General features: G+C 43.1%; 2 protein-coding genes across 2 annotated transcripts; one reads left to right on the top strand and one right to left on the bottom strand.

Moving 5' to 3' along the window:
- Positions 1-581: 581 nt before the first annotated feature.
- Positions 582-10,801, bottom strand: usp39 (ubiquitin specific peptidase 39). The gene is made up of 13 exons (XM_006625521.3): positions 10,582-10,801; positions 10,047-10,128; positions 8,927-9,021; positions 8,328-8,464; positions 7,552-7,704; positions 6,628-6,853; positions 5,991-6,065; positions 4,881-4,948; positions 4,367-4,555; positions 3,250-3,392; positions 2,720-2,855; positions 2,317-2,403; positions 582-1,815 (listed from the first exon to the last, which is right to left on the bottom strand). Exons 1-13 carry the CDS (start codon positions 10,634-10,636, stop codon positions 1,765-1,767), a joined length of 1,497 nt encoding a protein of 498 aa, XP_006625584.1. The 5' UTR covers positions 10,637-10,801; the 3' UTR covers positions 582-1,764.
- A 383-nt stretch (positions 10,802-11,184) lies between these two features.
- c2h2orf68 (chromosome 2 C2orf68 homolog) lies at positions 11,185-15,372 on the top strand. The gene is made up of 4 exons (XM_069182290.1): positions 11,185-11,456; positions 12,123-12,238; positions 12,557-12,702; positions 13,784-15,372. The coding sequence occupies exons 1-4, from the start codon at positions 11,326-11,328 to the stop codon at positions 13,904-13,906; spliced, it is 516 nt and encodes a 171-aa protein (XP_069038391.1). The 5' UTR covers positions 11,185-11,325; the 3' UTR covers positions 13,907-15,372.
- Positions 15,373-15,908: the final 536 nt, after the last annotated feature.

Raw genomic sequence — 15,908 nt, forward strand, 5'->3', positions numbered from 1 at the left:
TTGTCTAATGAAGAAAGCAGCAAAGAAAAAGAGAAGCTTGGTGTTTCTGTGCGGAGTTCAAATTGCATGACCCACCCTCCTCAATGTACTAAAGGGAACTTTTAAATATATCCTCCGAGCACAATGAAATACTTAAGCACCCACAGAAAAAAAAAGGTTTGGAACATGTTTTACGTTGAATAAAATCAAACGTGTTTTTAAAATTTATTTTAGCATGAACCTGAGCAGCACTTTGAAAGGCTGTCAGCTTCAAACGTGTTGAAATTTTAAAAAATATATGATTTTCATGGTAAATCACTTCTTACAATACAGCTTTTACTCCCCTTACCAAAATCTACAGTGACACTAATAACAGAACATTCTTCTTTCACCGCAGAGGGCAGAACATGAATCCAGGTATTTCTCTAAATCTTTTCAAAGAAACAAGCAAAAATAAGTGGAGATGCTTGTGCCTGATTATAATCCTGATTGGCACAATCAGGTTTCAGGATGTCAAACTCTTAAACAAAACCAGTTATCAACAGACCTGACAATGATCCTGGAAACCTGGTAAAACTAATCAATTACAATAAACTCTAAAATACACATAACATCTTTATTCTTCTACACGCGGTTTACAAAGCTTTTTTAATCCAAACTCAAATTTGTTATCTGCTGTGCTGCCCTTTGCAAGATTTTTTTTATAGTAAATAAATTTATAGCAACAAGACCATGTGGGCACAGAGTAGAAGAAAACACCAACAAGGCCTGATGGTTGTCCTGGTCCAGGCAATCATGTTTTTAAACATCATGAGCCATCATGAGCCGTCTCTTCCAAGCCCAAGGTAGGTTTCCTATCTTCCTGGGCATGTCATCTGAGTTAACCAACTGAAGTGCCATCTCATTCTGATGTCACAGGCTGTCGTCAGGACACGCTCAGATCCCAGCGTCAGGATCCGCCCAGCTTGAAAACCATCACTCAACTCTCCACGAGATGGAAATCTAAAAAGGTCCTCTGTGGGGAGAATCCTTATCTGAAGTGGAAGGGAACCCTGTAACATCAAAGTGACCCCAAGTGTCCAGTCTTGGCTATATTATTCCTGACTCCCGGGGGGACTGGACTGTCTGTGAACCTGTGAGTCCATCAGTCCTGCACTCTATCTACACAAACAGATCCCATCATTTTTTCAAGATGAACAAGACCCAGAATGGAAAGCCCACTGCTCACTCAAAACCAGGGCTTACACATGGACTGATATTTATAAAAAAAAACAATAAATCACAGTTTAACATAAAAGAGTAAACACTACATAACACACTAGAAGTTTTTTAGCACCAGAATGACCACTGGACAGTTTCACTTCAATGCAAAGGTCAAAGGTGAAATACCCCTTTAGATCAATACCCCAGAACAAAATAGCATTCAAACATCTTTTTTTACCAAAATTTATTTACAGATTTTGGGGAGTTCTCCTTATTAAATATAATGACATGACAAAATACAAAAGGGCACCTGACACGGTTGGCAACTGTCAGACTGGTGGTGGAGATGACGCACCGAATTGTAAGAACCTTAAAAGAAGATTGTTTTAGAGAGAGAAACAAATGGAAAAACAATTGCTCTAGGTGACTTTCACAGTCCACTGTTGTAAGCACCCATGTGTGTGGTTTTATAAAGCCAGCAGTGGAGAAATGTATCGTTTGTATAGATGACATTAAAACAAAACTAAAAGACCTCGCTCTGCCGAGACCCGGCTCCCTGTGTGGACCTGAGCAGCCCTGCTCTCACGCCCCCATGTGGCTGTTTTCCTCTTCGCTCTCTTGTCTCTTCCAGATCTGCAAACCCAACAGACACTTTATAATGACGTCTGGTCACAGCACATGAATTAGAGCTTCTCAGTGGAACAAGCTCAGAATCAGTTAAGGTTGATTTTAATAATGAGTGTTAGGCATAGTAAAAGCACAAGATAGGTTACTGTAATTATATAAAAAATACATGGGCGAGATAGTTAAATTAAACAGGGAACTGATAAACAGTCATATTGCCCTGGAAAAATACTTGGATGTTTTAATGTGTATCTGAATATTGAAAAGAACATTTTCATGTTTGCAAGAAATTGCATTTGGCAGAAAAGATAAATGTGCATTACAGCAAGTATACTGCACATACTGTCGGGGAGGGAAAATAAGAGACAGGTCACAACATGTGATACAAGCCACCCCCCCACTCCAGCACAGTCTCTACAGCACAGAGCACTACTTTATACATAACCACAGACAAACACCCAAACACAAAGGCTTTATTCTAACACAAACATATCCAGTCTGGCGTTTTACCTGAATATACGCCTCTGAAAGAGTGATCATCTGAGGCAGTATGTCAGTCACCTGCAGATCCTGTAGTTCGTACCACTTCCCAGTCCCCTGTGAAAGAGACCACAGCACGCCGTTACTAACCTGCCTGACGCACTTCCATTGCACAGATCGGCTCGAGAGACAGTACACACTTCTGCATTGTGGGGGGGCGGTTATGATGACTCCTAAATGATTTTTCAGTAATAACTTTTAACCCTACCACCAACATTTCAGAAGTATTCTGTTCCATTTGACAACACAAAAGGACTGCAGTGGGGAATGATGGAAGTACAGAATCTTTCACATCTCTCTGCAACCAAATACACTCGGCTCGAGACTGAGAAGGCCTCACTGCGAGCGGTTCACAAGACAGAGCAGCTCTCACATGATGCAGCACGTGGATACGGTACGCTCCCTCGTTGGGCTTCCCATCATGCACCACGTTGGCCACCAGGTCATAGGTCGTGTGCTTCTCCGTGACCTGGGCTTCCTCGGTCAGGTACTCCCGCAGGTCCACGTTCCTAACAAACACACGCCAGCCAGTCAGCCCCTCAACAGTTCTCAGAAGGTCCCAAGAGACATTTCGGTTTCGTGCAGTTCCAAAATAACCATTACGATACTCTGCAAAACTGATGCAGTTACGGAAATGTTCATGTTTTGAATTGTTTTAAAAAAATTCTTAAAAAGGATTTTATTTCAATAAAAAGAGGGTTTTTTATGGGGGGGGCTACATGATGCAATACCCTGTTAATATGATTTATCTCTCGCAGGTATAATGATGTTCAGATGCTCTCCAGGTTTAAGTTCATCTCTGCCCTGCCCGGAATGAAACAGGCTACAGGGTGTTCAACTGCGAACGACCTTATCTCCGTGGAAAGTGCAGTGCCCAAGCGGCCGGAGGTGACAGGTACTCACGTGATAGGGAAATTGACGATGGTGGGGTTCTTTTCCACAAAGAAGTTGTTTTTGGTGAATCTCTTAATGCAGAAGATGAGATACGGAGGTAGTTTGGTCAAGTGGAACTTCTTCAGGAAGTTCTCTTTGTAGGTCTTGTACTCCTGGAAGGGAGAAGATAGACATCACTGAAAGCCACTGCACTGGGCTGGACTGACAAAACCTATTCCGACTGCCTCTTGAGCCACAACAAAGAACATATTAGATGCACAGCACAAAAGTGCAGTTTCACACTTTGCTCCAGTAAGTAAAGAAAGGTAATGTCTGTACCAGGTGAACTGCAGCTCATCAGGACAGAGCTCATCCTGGTTTCTGTAGAGTTAAATGGACTAGAGAGCACATGCACCTTGTGTGCAGTACCAGCAAGAGTCTCCAGCAGTGACTTGAACCCACAACCAGCCCGTTACTGTGCTACACTGCCTCTGCACCTGTAAGTATCTCAACCCTATTACACACTCACCTGTTATCAGAAAGCCAGAGTCTGCCCCAGTAAAAAGCACAGGGCTCAGTGAGGAACAGGAACCCACAAACCTGCTTCACCCTGAATGGGTCCCCAGTGCATCATGGGCCCACCGATAAAGGGATAACTTGCAGCTGCCAATAAGACCCAGAGAACATGTGCTTGGGAGAGGGCTACCTGCTACCCACCTGCAACCCCCTGGTCTTAGAATGGTCAAATGTAAATACCAAAACTCAATTTAAGGTCAGTATGGTTTATATTCCAAATTTACACAAGGTTTTTGATTTTGTTCATCCATCTTCTTACTGCTTTATCACTGGGTCACTGGGGCTGCTGAAGCCTATGGAAATTTTTTGGTTTTGTGTGCGGCAAAATCCATAAACCCTACAAAAAGCCCCACAAAAACTAACAGCTTTTGTTATAGACCTTCATAAAACACGTGCCTTGCTAAAGAGTGCAGCACTTTGCTCCTCGTGTTTAGCACTTCACACGTCATGAAACACATTTTGCAAATTGGGGAGGCTGTTAGAAAGAGGTGTCAGCACAATTTCACTGTTCGCTCGGATTTTGGGAGTTATGGGACCATCGCCCAGGACACGCGGGAGAGCAGCGCCGTACCTTCTCAGTGATGCCGTTGAACTTGCCCAGGATGTTGAAGAGGGGGACCTGGGGGATGATGAGCTGCTCTTTCTCGTCCTTGTAGAGAGGGGCGGTGGGCAGGTCGAGGGTCAAGTACAGGAAGGTGGACTCGGACATCTTCTCTTGGTACTCCTCGTTGGCCAGCAGAGCCTCCTTCTCCTCCGCCGGCTGGGGGAGGGAGAGACAGAGCGAGAGACCAAAAAAAGAACACTCGTTTTTGGACAGTTCATCATCATTTACCCAGATCCACCAATGGTGTTTTTAACAGTCAGCGTATGGAAAACAAGCATTAAAACTAACAAGTTTTAAAGCTTTAGAAATACCCAAATGCATCAATCTGTAGAACTACAACTGTAATCATGGACACATAAAAAAACTAGGGAAATGTCTGCAGTCCCTTCTGTTGATTTTGGAGTTATCGGGCAGGTCAAACAGAGTCAATATTTTGCCCACCAGGAACACACTGCGTGTTGTGGCTGGGGGTCGTACTCACCAAGTCAGGGTGGGGCAGTTTCTTGGAGAAGATGCGCATGGAGCCCTGGAAAGCCTGGGTTATTATTGCTGCAATGAAGAAGAATGGCATCACCTGCTGTTCAATGTCTAGCACCTTGTTCTTTGGTGTAAAAACATATTCAATTGGGATTTAAAAAATCTACTTAGTACTCTTCATTTATAGAACGTATTGCCCATATTAAAAACAAAACAGTACAGTAGGATCTTGACATCTGCAAATTTAACATTCGCAAATTCACTTATTTGCAGTTCTGTCAGGTCGACAGGTCAAGTCATGTGTCGGAAGAGCAGAGCGGAATGAAACTTAGCTGAAGGCTGTTAACTACAACTGTAAAATAAGTGGCGGAACAGATCAGCTCATGAGGGAATCTCTCCCTGCTCCCTGCCCAAGCACCCACTCCACAGCATCTCAATATCAACAAACACTCCAGGTTCTGTGTCAGCAGTGTGTGGAATGACAGGCTGGAGATGACTTTACAGGCTCATTGACAGTCTTATTGTCCATCTCATTACAGTGGGGCGTGCTAATCATGGAGGCATAGAGAGAAAGTGTAGGCCTGCCTGAGGAGGGATTCATGTTGTTTTAAATGATTATTAGAAGTTTGTGATCACTGTTGTGTCTTCTGGTTGATTAAATGTTATTTTAATAATGAGGGTTACTTGTGTCTTTTAACCACACATACTAAATACTGTAGTACATTATGCAACAGTAGAGCAGTGGACTTTCTTATACAAGTATATGAGAATTTGGCTATTCGCAACAGTTCTCTGCACAGAACACTAGGGAATGTTGAAACCCTACTGAACATATCAACATTACACTAAACATTAGCAGTAAGACTCAACTGTGATGAATGGTTAAAGTCATCAGAGTAAATTGGGAGACATTTGGGAAAATCAACACTTTAATAGCTAGTGTGAGTAGAATTACCCACATGCATGACATCACTTAAAAGATGCAGAAGGTGTCAGGTTTGAGAAACTGCCTGTTTTACAACAATGCAGACCACTGACTGATGTTCAGATTTATCCTGTTTCACAGTGTATGCCCTGGTGCAATACACAACTGTTCTGAGCCAGTGCAACTCACAAGGTTTCTTCTTTGTTCCACCAAGAGCACCATGCAGGGCGTTCAGGAACCAGGACAGGAAATCCACAGCATCTCCTGCAGACAGAAAACACACAACCCCACGTCAGCGTCACATGCCTACACCAGGAATAGGAGCAACCCTAGGAAAGCACTTTGATCATCTCTCCTGGTCAGCAGAGTGGTGTGGAGGATGGCACTGCCGCCTCATGGCTCTCAGCTCTTGGGACCTGGTCTCAATTCCAGCGTTGGGTACTTTTTATGTACAGTTTCCGTGTTCAACCTGCATCTCCCACCTCTCAAAGACATGCTAGCTTTATTACACAGGGCATTTCTGTGTACATGTTCTGAGACAGACTGGTGTTCTGCCCAGGGTGATCTCATCTTGTGCACTGTGCATTCCCTCCCCAAGGAGAGACCTCAGTCGTTGATTAACACAGTTGTAAATCTGTAATTTAGGCAATGACCATGCATTCTAATCTGACTTATTTTACAGACAATCAGAAGCAGATATTGATCTTCTAGATTCTACAAAGTAAACCTATTACCTTGATTTACAACAAAAACCATTCAATTTAGCTCTCAACACATTAATGGACAGGAGCAATGTTTACTGAGAAGTATAATAATATGTTTTTACCCTGTTTGGTGATCTGGAAGTTCTTCTTACTGCACAACACCACAGCCTGTAGCATCTCATGGGGAGAGACATGAGCCTTGAAGTTGCGTGGGTTCCACAGTTTCCTCATCAGCTCCCCAAATCTCTGCACCAACAGGAACATGATATCCCCAGGGGGCCTCTTGATGGACTTGTAGTTCTCCTCCTCCAAAAAGTAGTTCCTCAATGGGGGCACATTGGACAGAGCCTGCAGAAGCATTGCAACACAACACAGGGACCATGAGGACCTTCTAATTCTGCAACCATACCAACTGACTCAGAGCCTGGTTGCACCATCAATGAGCACTCACTCCTGTTCAGCAGTTAAAAGCACTGCCAAAACATCTGGTGCAGAACACAGATATGTCTCATTCACGTCTTCAGACATTTTGCTTCATCTCATTAAAGGAGAAAATGCAAAGATGACCAGTTAGAAACGTCTCACTGGTACCTTCATGTTGTAGTGAAGATACATATAAACACACCTGTGGCTCTACCAAATGAGTTACATGGCCTAAATGACCTCCTTTGGTTTGTAACCACTTTTACTTTCTAAGATCTGAGCAAAACATGTTTATTCCCCATTCCAGAATTCCAAACTGCCCACATTTTTATACCCGATTCCAGATTTACAGATGCATCTTACAGAAGCTACCAGTTCTTTTGTGCATTTTTTTCTATTAATTAAATACATTTAATAGCTAAATTAAATAAACAAATGGCTTAAAAAGGCAAGGAGGGAACCCTCCAAGTGGAGATTGATCAATCCAGCTTGTATCAGACGTAGAGAAAGAAAAATAACCTGTAAGCAGCTGCTCACAGAATAACAGGGAAGAAGCCATGCAAAGCAACATGCACGTTATTAATATTAGCAGATGTTTCCCTGCCTTCATAAGCGAGGCTCACCTGCAGGACCACATTGGCATAGTCGTTGGCCTTGATGTTGTTGAGCCCCACGATGCCTGGCAGGTACGTGGTGCCGTCGTAGGCACGGTACAGCTTGCCTTGCTTGTCCAGGTTTGCGATGTGCTGCTTGGTGAAAGTGGGCTTCAAGACGTACTGGAAACAAAAGAATAACATGCAGGCCTGCTTAACACGGAGAGGGTCAACACTGGTGGTCTCTGTTCCAATGTACCGCAGAGAAATCCAGATTCTTTTTCATGTTAATACATTTTCTGCTCTGAAGAGGAGATTATGTTAATTGCTAGTCAGCCATCATTAATCATATAGTTTTTATTCTAGACATCTGTAGACATTTTACAAGTTTAGAAGCTTAACAACTACTCTTCACTGCTGGCCAGGCAAACAGGAATGAATAAAGAAGGCAGCAAGGATACATCCTGCCTACATCTGCCTTCCTGCACATTCCTAAACATGATCAACATTGTCACCAATTGAGCATATTGTCACATGTATCCATTTTCTAACCACTTCATCCAATACAGGGTCGAAGGGGAGCCTATCCCAGCAAGCAAAGAGCACAAGGGGGGGATACACCCTGGACAGGACACCATTCCATTGCAGGTTACAAAATTACACAATAATCACGTATACAGTAAAAAAATACTATTTGATTTTTTTTGACTGATCTACCACCACATTATATTCTCAAAAGTGAAGACAACTTATAATCGAACAGTAAATCCAAAGTAAAAGAGGGGCTGCGAGTTCCCACTCCTCACCGTGATATCCTCCAGGGACGAGTCGATGATCTCATAGTTGTCCGGCAGGCAGTAGAACTTGAGGGTGTGCAGGTTGAGGAAGACATGATGGGTGAACTGCACGCTGTGGGTGTAGGCATGGGACTTCAGTCCACGACCTGCACAGCGCAGCCAAAGCACAGGATTATCGTCCAGCAAGAACACTTCACACGCACAGAGGTGTCCACCATATGCTCAGGGGTAAGTTCGCTAAGTCACTGCAAAGCTTGAATACTTCCTAAAATCAAGGCGGACCACTCTCTCTTACCAGTGAAACCGGGAATGATTCGGTCAGATCTAACTGTTGCTTAAACGTATAGTAAAATCTCCACCCAAACGGGCAAAAATCACCTAGACGTGAGTCAGAAGGATTGGTTCTAAGAGGTCATTTATGGCACTGACTTGAAAATGGTGTTATTATACTGTATCCTTCCATTTTCAGTAAGTACTTCACCCTGAGGAAGATTGCAGTGAACCAGAGCCCAACCAGGCAGACACAGGAGGCAAAGCCTGGCATATCCTGTGAGGATCACAAGTCCACAGAGGAGATGTGAAAGGCACACAAGATCCTCTGCACTCACCTTGGAAATATTTCCCACAAATGAGGCAGGCGTAGACGTTAATGTGAGAGAGGGAAATGGAGCACAGCTTTTCAAAATCGAAGTCCAACACACTCCTAGGAGGACAAAATAAAGAAAGAGTATGTTGTCATTCTCCACCAAGCTTTACAACAGCATTTCTGCCACATTCTTTATCTTTCTCTTAGGAAGCACTGTGCCTGCTCCTTTCCTTTGCTTGCCTCCCGCGGCATCTTCCAAAAGACAATAAAAAGCCCCAACATTAAAATGTGGAATGACAAATGTGTCCTTAATATCTGCTTCTATCTGGAACAAACTGCAGAGGCTATGGGGTTGAATGCTCAACAACTCAAATAGCAGAGTAGCTCACATCAGAAAGCTGGACATACGTCTAATCAGAAGTGACCCAGACGAACATGGTAAGACCCGTACCTCTCAATTTTATTTGCACTTCCCTGTAATTTCCACTTGTATCCTCTGTTTTATGTTAGACTTTAAGATCACTTTATTAGCCATATACAATTTCTTGCATTAGGAATTTGTCTCTTGATTCTTCAGAACGGCTCTGAGGATTTTAAACACTTGAAGCAGATTCCTCGTAGTCTTCCCCGTTCAAGACTAGAAAAAGTTCAGTTCTTTTAACAAACAGTGTAAGATACCCATTTTATGTACTTCTCTGGACTGATTTCAGATCAGCAATAGCTTTTCTGTATTGTGGTGTATTCAGCTCTAATGATCATCACTATGATCCAATGTGTAAAGAAACCCTACATTTATCTGGTTGGAGTTTTATCCAAAGGTACATGTCTCTGCAGCCATTTACCCAGCTGGGTATTTTACTAGAGAAACTCGGGTGAAGTGTATTGCTCAACTGCAGTGCCCCATCTGGAATTTTAACCTTTTCTGCATTTACGAGTTCTGAACTATACCCATTTACAGATTCGCACAGTCTGAACGGTCTTCAGTGGAGAAAAAAGTTGCTCAAACCATTCAGCGACCTCCCAAGGTTTAGGAAAAGTGAGTCTCGACAAAAATTGCAGACCATTTCCTCCATACATGCCTCTGAAAACAAATTAATAACACAAACCAATGAATAGTTCGGTCAGCATTTCTCTTAACTCACCTGTTGATAGTGTCCAAATACGGGCAATGTCGACTCCTGTGATCTTCAGCAACATCCTGTGAGCGTCCGGCTTTGGCTGGGACTGGTTGAAACACAGTGAAAACAGTGTTGTCAGCTACACTCATGTTTACCGGTATTAAAATATAGTACCAACAAGCAGAATAAAGTCGTCTGATTGTGGTCCAAATTTCTCATACATAAGCAAATTGCTCAAAAGCAACACAAAACAGACACGGTCTAGAAAAGTGTTATCAGTTGACAATGAATTCAAAACGTCGGTTTCTCTGCAAACAGACTGCACCATGGCTTTAGCCCTCAGCGAAACGTCGGGAAAGTGGGATTTTGTAAAACTTTACAACATCGTTCACCTCATTTCCACAGCCGATTTTCCAGCCTACGCTTCCGAGTACTTTATTTGATAGAAACTGCAAAGTATGAAAAGCTCTTCTGTTTTAGATACAGAAGTGCATATGAAAAATCTACAGTCGTTCAACAGCTTTCCGTATACCTCTTGTAGTTTATTCAATATGCTTACCATCATCCTCCCCATCTTCCAGCTCCGGATTCCTCTCCCGCTTCAATGACACCATGTTCCTTCACAAAACTACACTGATGAATGAATAACTGTGATAACGTTTTTGAAAATAATAATGTATTGATAAAACTCCCGGTTGTTTGAAACCATTCAATGACCACTCTCTCGCACACCACGACTCAACATGAAGGCCAACTAAAGCCTAACCCAGAGTTCCGCGCTGAACTCTGGGGTGCTCGTAAACATTGTGAAACATTGATTCATTTCGAAGTGAAAAGCTCCAGTTCTGTCAACATTGTCTTTATTTCACCTCTGGCATCTGTTAACTATTATTTAAAAAGCTGAATTTTGTACTATACGTATCGCGGGATTATTTAACTACAAGAGGGAAAGAGGAAAATAACGCAACCGAAAAATAATCTGGTACAACATGCTGAAATACCTTACACGTCCAAAGGCGATAAAACTCTAAACATATGTACGGGTATAAAGTACAGAAATGATCAATGTGAAACAGAGTGATTTCATGATTTAATTAAGAGTTCAAATTTTAGAAGGGAGAAGGCTCTAACAATTGCGCAACTCCGGATAATATTTGTGTTGGTCAACAGGCTAGTGGCCCTGGTCTTTTCATTCAGTTTTATGAGAACGTCTAGTGATGTACGAGTGCCAGGACTCCAGCTAAAGTTGGCGTAATTTTTTTATCGGTTGCTATTTTTTACACTGTTTGCTAGTACAAATAAAATGGAGGTGCTGCGAGAAGAAGAAGCATCGGTGGGCTCGGGGTTCGACCCGCATACCAAATGCAAGCCTGGAGGCCGTTTAGACATGAACCACGGTTTTTTACACCACATTCGCAGGAACCAGATAGCCAGGTTTGACGAACATAGTTTAAAAGCCACATACGTACTGTAGAAGGGATCGAAATTTTGTTGGCCTTTTAGTTAAACTGATAACATGTGTATCATTAAGCATAATAATTATTCCTTAAGAGGTTACGCCTTCTGCTAAAGCCGTTTTGCACATGCGCATCTCGCTCCGCTAAATTGTTTCTCCCTGAGTAAGACGAAAAAAATCGATAAACTGCTCTTAATTCACTCAAATTATTGAGCAAAAGGGCTTGTTTTGCTTTTTTAAGTCTCTGCGGTCCAGAAAGTAATTTCACTGTAAGTTGTCTGCTAAATAATAAAGTCAAGTACTACTGTAATAATTACCCTCCATGCATTTCTTATATCTACCATTTTCCAAATCACATTTAAGTTATTCTTTAAAAACTCTACAGGAAAAAAAAGGAAATTGTTGGTATAATTGGAATGTGAACCTTGTTGCATGCTATATTTTTGTTGGCATCCAAAAATGAAATGGTACACGAAAGTGAAAAACTATGAACTAACCAGCCCTGTTTATTTCTTTATCTGCAGATGGAGTCTGCTTTCAGAAGTGAAATGAAAAGGTTTCTGTAATAATGGGTTCATTCAGAATGGGTAAAAGCCGGTTGCTGCCCCTGCAAAGGTGACATGGTGTTTCTGTCTCTCCCCCAGAGACGATTATGACAAGGAGGTGAAGCAGGCGAAGGAGAAGCAGAAACGCAGACACAGCAACACGCCCAGCCGCCCGCGACGCCCAGACATCCAGGTGTATCACCCTCGACGCAGGAGTAAGACCTTGCACAAACGTGCTCTCAGACTTCGCTTTTAAGAACAGCAAGAGAGCCCCATCCATCAAGCCCACACTTAAGGGAATGAACTGAAAATCTGAATGGCCTCTTCAAAAATCAAGCACGGACTTTTTGAAATAGATATTCTTTCTTCTAGGTTATGAGCAGAGAAAAAAAACACGTTGTGCCAGTTATTAGCAGGTTCAGAGGGGCTGTAAAGTTAAAGCCAGAAGCATTTCTCCTTGTCCCCCTGCTCTGATCTGAAGTGTTTGGGTGGGGGGCAGCGTCGAGCCGAATCTTCTGTGCTGTTCCCCCCAGGTGCCTCGGAGCAGAATGCGGGGCCGGAGAACGAGGAATCGAACGACAGCAGCTCCAGTACGGAGCCGGAGCACCAGGGCACGGAGCTGTTCTGCCTGGAATACGAAGCTGACAGCGGCCAGATCACTTCCTTCGTCGTCTACAAGGTGAAGCCAAGTCACGGGTCTCATCTCATCAGTATCCCTTATTGTAGGCATGCGGGCTATTGGACAGTCTGCCTGCTGTGACTTCATACAAGCTGGTAACCCAGAAGGGTGTCATTCACAGCTTCTGCTGTACCCACACATAAGCTGAATAATGGGTTGGAGCTGGGAGTTCAGTATTAAGGAGGTTTTATTAATGATAATAATAATAATAATAATAATAATAATAATTGCTTACACTTATATAGCGCTTTTCTGGACACTCCACTCAAAGCGCTTTACAGGTAATGGGGACTCCCCTCCACCACCACCAATGTGCAGCATCCACCTGGATGATGTGACGGCAGCCATAGTGCGCCAGAACGCTCACCACGCATCAGCTATTAGTGGGGAGGAGAGCAGAGTAATGAAGCCAATTTTATAGATGGGGATTTTATAATGATGATGAGGGATGTGAAGCAGGTCCAGCAGTTCTTCAGTGCCAAACATTAAATTTGGGCGGTGCAGTGGCTCTGTGGCTCAGGATCTGCGCCTGTGGCTGGAAGGTTGCCAGTTCGTATCCCGCAGCCGGCAGAGGAATCCTACTCTGTTGGGCCCCTGAGCAAGGCCCTTTACCCCAACTGCTCCAGGGGCGCCGTATAAATGGCTGACCCTGCGCTATAACCCCAAGCTTCTCTCCCTGTCTGTGTGTCTCATGGAGAGCAAGTTGGGGTATACGACAAGACAAATTCCTAAAGCAAGAAATTGTATCTGGCCAATAAAGTGATCTTATCTTATCTATTAAATGTTTCCTTTGGGACTTTTTCACCTCCTAGGTTGGCTTGATTGATGCAAATGCACACTTTTTGTTTTTTAGAAGCCATCAGAGATTTCCCTTGCTAGGCTAACAGCACCCTTAGAACAGTCATGTGACTTTCAAGTCGTTCAAGCAGGTCAGCACGCATAGGCTGCAAAGGAACAAGTATTCCCTGCTGAAAAGAAACACGACGTTTCGGCTGCGGAGCCCTCTTCGGGTGTCGGCTGTGACTTTGGATCTCTGTTGGCCGGGTGGGTGACGGACGTGCCCGTGTGTCTGCTCCTGCAGGAGGACGAGCCCGACAGGGTGGTGGAGAAGGTGGCGGCCGCGAACGCGCTGGATGCGGCCATGCGGGCGGCGCTGAGGGCACGCGTGCAGGAGGAGATGGACAAGCGCCGGGACAAGCGCTGAGCCGGGCCAGCGGCGGGGGGAGGGCCGGGGCCTGGAATATCCACTGCAGCATCTAAGGGAAGGAGAAGGGGAGGGAGGGGGGAGTTTGGGGGGAGGCACCATCCCTACCTGAGCCAGTTCACAGCACCCCCGAGCCTCCGTCTTCAGCATGTCAGGCATGCAAATGGAACCCTTCCCCAGACTATACCTGTCAAAAAAGGATGGCGGCTCACAGATCCTGTGAGTAAACTGTTGACTGTCCTCCGATCAGAACAGTTACATTCTAGGAATTCGAGTTCTAGGAAACGGAGATCTCTTAATGGTGAGAGTGCAATAAAAATAAAGCATCTCAGAACTTCAACAAGAGATCTGGAACAGGAGGATGATCGGGTTTAGCTGCCTTTGTGCCAAGACCCACTTCCCTTAAAAAATATCAATACTGGCAGACAGGATGTGTGGAATGCTGGTACAGCGATAGTTCCTCAGTATTGTATCTCGGGACATAGAGTTCTTTTGCTATAACTTGCTGTGCTGCTAAACTGTCATCATAAGGTGACTAATCCATTACACCTAACAGTTTCTCCAATTGCAGCAGGTTTGCCGTCAATGGATAAGCCTGACCACAAACTCATTGTTGTTTCATGCATTCCTTGTGTCATTATTGCGTTATTTTGTTTTGGTCAATTCAGTATCTTTATTTTATTCGGCCTGGAATTCTAGATTAAAATGGACAATAAAAAGTAACAAGTGAGAAAATAAATTTGTTAGGGTGTGATGTGAATGAAGCACACAGGAACAACAAACGGAAAGAAACAGCACATCATCCAGATAAGCTACTAATGTTCAGAGCTTTGTTGTTCTAAAGGAGAAGAATGTAATTCTGTTAAAATGTGAGTACATACAGATATGGGATACTGCTGCTTATCTTGAGTGCGATGGTGGAGATCTTTCAGCCAACGTGAAGAGAAACATTTAGGAAGTCATTTAATTTAATGGGACTTTTTTTATGTGCTTCTCATTGGCAGTTCTTCCTTTTGAGCTCTTTCAAATTAACCCCCCAGTGATAAAAAGGATCCTAGAAAGTCACTGTCTTTGTTGACAGTTCCTTTTTATTCTCTGTTGAAAAATACATGCCTTTTATGCCATGTGATGGTCCATAACAGCATGATGTAACGTACATTTCCTTCGCCATCTAGAGAAGGAACTCTGCAATGGTTTCTACAAATGCTAAGACGCTTCCGTTGATATGTGTAATTCTGTGTTAGGATGTGTTTAACAGAAACAATTTTGTGCTTTAGGTAGCCGGTATTCTTTGAATATGTTGCCAGTATTTGTAAGCAGCATTATTCAAGGAAAGAACTATTTTCTTATGTTTCATTTTGAAGTTGAAAATCTCTTTATGTCCAGAAGTAGTTTTGCTTTAAAGTTTTATTCAGTTTTATTTAAAGATATTAAAAAAAATATTCAGTCTACCTGAAGCCTCAATTTTGCCAACTGAAAAGCAAGCAGACCATGAATAGTCATACAATATGTTTTTGAAGCCCACATTTATATTCTTTAAAAACTGAGCATTTCTTTATGGGAGCATTGTCAGAAATCTGCAGATAAGTGCCTCAGCATACAAGCAATGCCCATATACAAAAAGTGCAAGGTAAATGTATAAATATTAAGAAAACAACATTATCTTTCCTAGCATACTGAACTCATAGCATACTATGGAACATGCCGTAATGTTAGTATTGTTTTAGTGGCAATTTCCACTTTGATCTGAGATGAACATGCACAGTTTTGTCTTGCTGTGTAAAAGCAATAGTTCTCCTGATAGCTGTATTGCAACCAATGTGCTACTGCCCATTCACTGTGTGGGGAGTATTGACAGAAATTTATACAACAGGCTGCTTTACATTTACTGTATAAAATCAGATGTCATGATAGTATTTGTCCAGCAGAGGGCACTGTTCAATGCTTAGAATGTCTTTAAAGGAGTGTCTTGCTACATATCGGAAAGCTTCAATCAGGCAGG

The sequence above is a fragment of the Lepisosteus oculatus genome, chromosome 2 (genome assembly GCF_040954835.1).
Source record: "Lepisosteus oculatus isolate fLepOcu1 chromosome 2, fLepOcu1.hap2, whole genome shotgun sequence".
Taxonomy (NCBI): Eukaryota; Metazoa; Chordata; class Actinopteri; order Semionotiformes; family Lepisosteidae; genus Lepisosteus; species Lepisosteus oculatus.